This window comes from Dendrobium catenatum, unplaced genomic scaffold, assembly GCF_001605985.2.
Source record: "Dendrobium catenatum unplaced genomic scaffold, ASM160598v2 fragScaff_scaffold_879, whole genome shotgun sequence".
Lineage (NCBI taxonomy): Eukaryota > Viridiplantae > Streptophyta > Magnoliopsida > Asparagales > Orchidaceae > Dendrobium > Dendrobium catenatum.
This window is the reverse complement of record NW_021319341.1, coordinates 647,294-650,601: the sequence shown is the minus strand read 5'-3', so window position 1 is coordinate 650,601 and position 3,308 is coordinate 647,294. Positions and strand designations below refer to the sequence as shown.

General features: G+C 43.6%; 1 protein-coding gene across 1 annotated transcript; it reads right to left on the bottom strand.

Moving 5' to 3' along the window:
• Positions 1-1,431: 1,431 nt before the first annotated feature.
• On the bottom strand, positions 1,432-2,583 carry LOC110095891 (uncharacterized mitochondrial protein AtMg00810-like). The gene has a single exon (XM_020821591.1). It carries the CDS (start codon positions 2,581-2,583, stop codon positions 1,432-1,434), a length of 1,152 nt encoding a protein of 383 aa, XP_020677250.1.
• Between the last annotated feature and the right edge of the window lie 725 nt (positions 2,584-3,308).

Here is a 3,308-nt window from a genome sequence, read left to right as displayed (position 1 = left end):
GGATTGTGTGCGAGAGCAATTGCAGACGTGTTATCGCAATGAATGATCGTAGAGCTATGTTGTGGATGTTGAAGTTCGGAGGCTAGGCGCCGGACCCAAAGGACATCTGAAGTTGCCGTGGCGAGTGAGCGGTATTCCGCTTTAGTAGATGAGCGGGCAACAGTTGCTTGTTTCTTCACAGACCAATTTATGAGTGTTGTACCAAGAAAGGAACAGTAACCGGAAATTGATTTTCGGTCAGTGGAGTCCGCCACCCAATCGGCGTCGACATATGTGCGAAGTTGAAGATCACCACGAGTAATAGGTAATCTGAACGAAGGGGTTCCTTTGATGTAGAGGAGAATTCTCTTAAGGGCATTGAAATGAAATGTCTTCGGTTCATGCATATTTTGGCACACATAGTTGGTGGCAAATGCGATGTCGGGGCAAGTGATGGTGAGATACTATAGCGAGCCAGCTAACTTGCGATACAGTTGTGGGTCGGTGTAAATGGTGTCCACGGTGGAGTTGTTATTGCGGGATGTTGGCAGCAGTGTGGGAGCGGATTTGCAATCAGTGAAGCTCAAAGTTTTGAGAAGATTCTCTATATAATGTTGTTGATGAAGGAAGTAGCCAGTTGTTGTGCGTTGAACTTGAATTCCAAGAAACAAAGAAACGTTGCCAAGTTCTTTGAGTTGGAACTAAGAATGGAGTTGAAGAATAAGGCATTGTATTGTGGTTTCGTCGTTTCCTGTAAGTAAAATATCATCCACATAGATGAGAAAATATAACTGAACTTGATTTTTATTAAAAATAAGAAGCGAAGAATCAAAATGACTGAACCTGAATCTGAAGTTCTGAAGAAAATCTATTACTTTTTGAAACCATTGCCTTGGCGCTTGCTTTAGTCCGTAGAGGGATTTATGAAGTTTGCGAACATATGTTGGATTTTGCGAATCGGCGAACCCGGGAGGTTGTCGCATGTATATATCTTCTCGGAGTTCCCCCTGAAGAAATGTGTTTGCTACGTCTAGTTGATGAATTTGTCAATTGTGATGGAGAGCGAGCATAAAGAGAAGCCGGATGGTGGGCATTTTGGCCACCGGGCTGAATGTTTCATGGTAGTTGTTGCCAAACTCCTGTGTGAATCCCTGAGCAACTAACCTGGCTTTATGTTTGTCTAGTTGACCTGTAGGTAACAATTTAGTTTTAAATAACCACTTGCATCCCAAAATTGGTTTATTTGTGGGTGGCGGAACTAGTGACTGAAGAATTAAAGAAAGCAGAGAAGAAGAACTCTGTTCAAGAAGACAGAGGTAGAAGAAGAAGAAGTTGATCTCATTAATTTGGGTTACAGGGTATATAAAGATAACAGACACATACGTGTCCTAATGCTATTGGATACAGTAAATATAAAGGCCGTTACATATGAGCTAATAGCCCCCCACAAACTTATGATCCCAACGTGATCATTAGTTTGTCCCTTAGCATTTTGAATCGAGCCATGGACAACGGTTTGGTGAGTATATCTGCAATTTGGTCGATTGTGCTTATAGGTTGTAGATGTATATTGTTGTTCTGAATATTGTCTCGAATAAATCTGTGGTCGATTTCAATGTGTTTTGTTCGAGCATGAAACACCGGGTTATGAGCAAGAGCAATGGCCGATGTATTGTCACAAAATAATTGAGTCGGCTCGGCAGAAGTGATCCCGAAATCTGAAATCAGCCGTTGGAGCCATAATATGTCTGCGGTAGCAGCAGCTAACGCTCTGTATTCCGATTCCGTCGACGAGCGTGAGACTGTTTTCTGCTTTTTCACGGTCCAGGATACCAGATTAGCTCCGAGAAAGGTACAGTATCCTGATGTGGACTTGCGTGTCAGCGGATCTCCAGCCCAGTCAGCGTCGGAGAAGGATCGAAGATGCAGGTTGGATTTTATGATAGGTAGGCCGAAGGAGATCGTTCCCTGTATGTATCTGAGAAGTCGCTTGAGCAGGTATGAGTGTTGAGTGCTCGGACTGTGCATATTTTGTGATAGAATGTTGACGGCGTATGCTATATCCGGACGCGTGATCGTGAGATATTGTAGAGCACCTGTAATGCGTCGATAGATATTTGGATCCGTCAGTTCCTGATCCTGCGTCAATTGCGATTGTAACTTAGTACATGAGGGATTAGCAAGAGATTTGCACGAGATAAGATTAGCTTGAGCTAGAATGGATTGAGCGTATGATTTTTGAGATAAGAAATACTTAGCTGGTTCCGAGGATATAGTTATCCCCATAAAATGTTTTGCTTGTCCCAGATATTTCATGTGGAACTGATCATTGAGTTTGGTGATAAGTTCAGCAATGGTTTGTTCGCTTGAACCTGTGATTAAAATGTAGTCGACGTAGACTAGAAGAAAAATGCGATTGCTGTTCTGAGTGAATGTGAGCAGGGATGGGTCGACTTTACTGTGCTGAAATCCAATGCGTAGTAGATGCTCGGTAAATGTGGTATGCCATTGCCTGGGTGCTTGTTTAAGCCCGTAAATGGCTTTGCGAAGTTTACAGATATGAGTTGGATGCATTGAGTCTTCGAATCCGATGGGTTGCCGCATGTACACCGTTTCCTTGAGCGTGTCATGAAGAAAGGCATTTGCAACATCAAGTTACTGTACCTTCCATCCGAAGTGAAGAGCCACAGCGAACATGATGCGAATTGTTGGAAGCTTAGCTACTGGACTGAAGGTTTCATCGTAGTCCAGGCCGAGCTCTTGTCTGTTTCCCTGCGCAACCAGCCGGGCTTTAAATCTAGCTATGGAGCCGTCGGAGTTGTATTTCTTTCGAAAAGTCCATTTACAACTGAGTATCGAAGCTTTTGCCGGTTGCGGAATTAGTTCCCATGTGCCCTGTTGTTGTAGAGCTAAAAATTCGTCAGCCATGGCTTTGCGCCACTCATGATGTTTGTTTGCTTCAGCGAAAGTAGTGGGATCTGAACTGATTTCAGATGCAGCGGTAGAGTGCAGAAGGTTCAGTTTGGATGTTGGTTTGAGTGAGCCGGTTTGAAACCGCGTGATCATAGGGTGGCGTTGTTGAGGAGCTGGAAGTTGAGATATGTTCTCAGTTGGTAGGTAGCTTGAAGTAATGTTACGGGTGGCAGAGTGGGACTGAGAATTATGATTGGGTGAGAGAGATGGCTGTGGTTGTGTAGTGCTGGGACGAGAAGCATATTGTTGTTGCACTGTTGATGCTGGTATGAGAATAGACGGTGGTATTTCCTGTTCAGAACATAATGGTGAAGCATGAGTTTGTGCAAATGGAAAGGAATTTTCAATAAATTTAA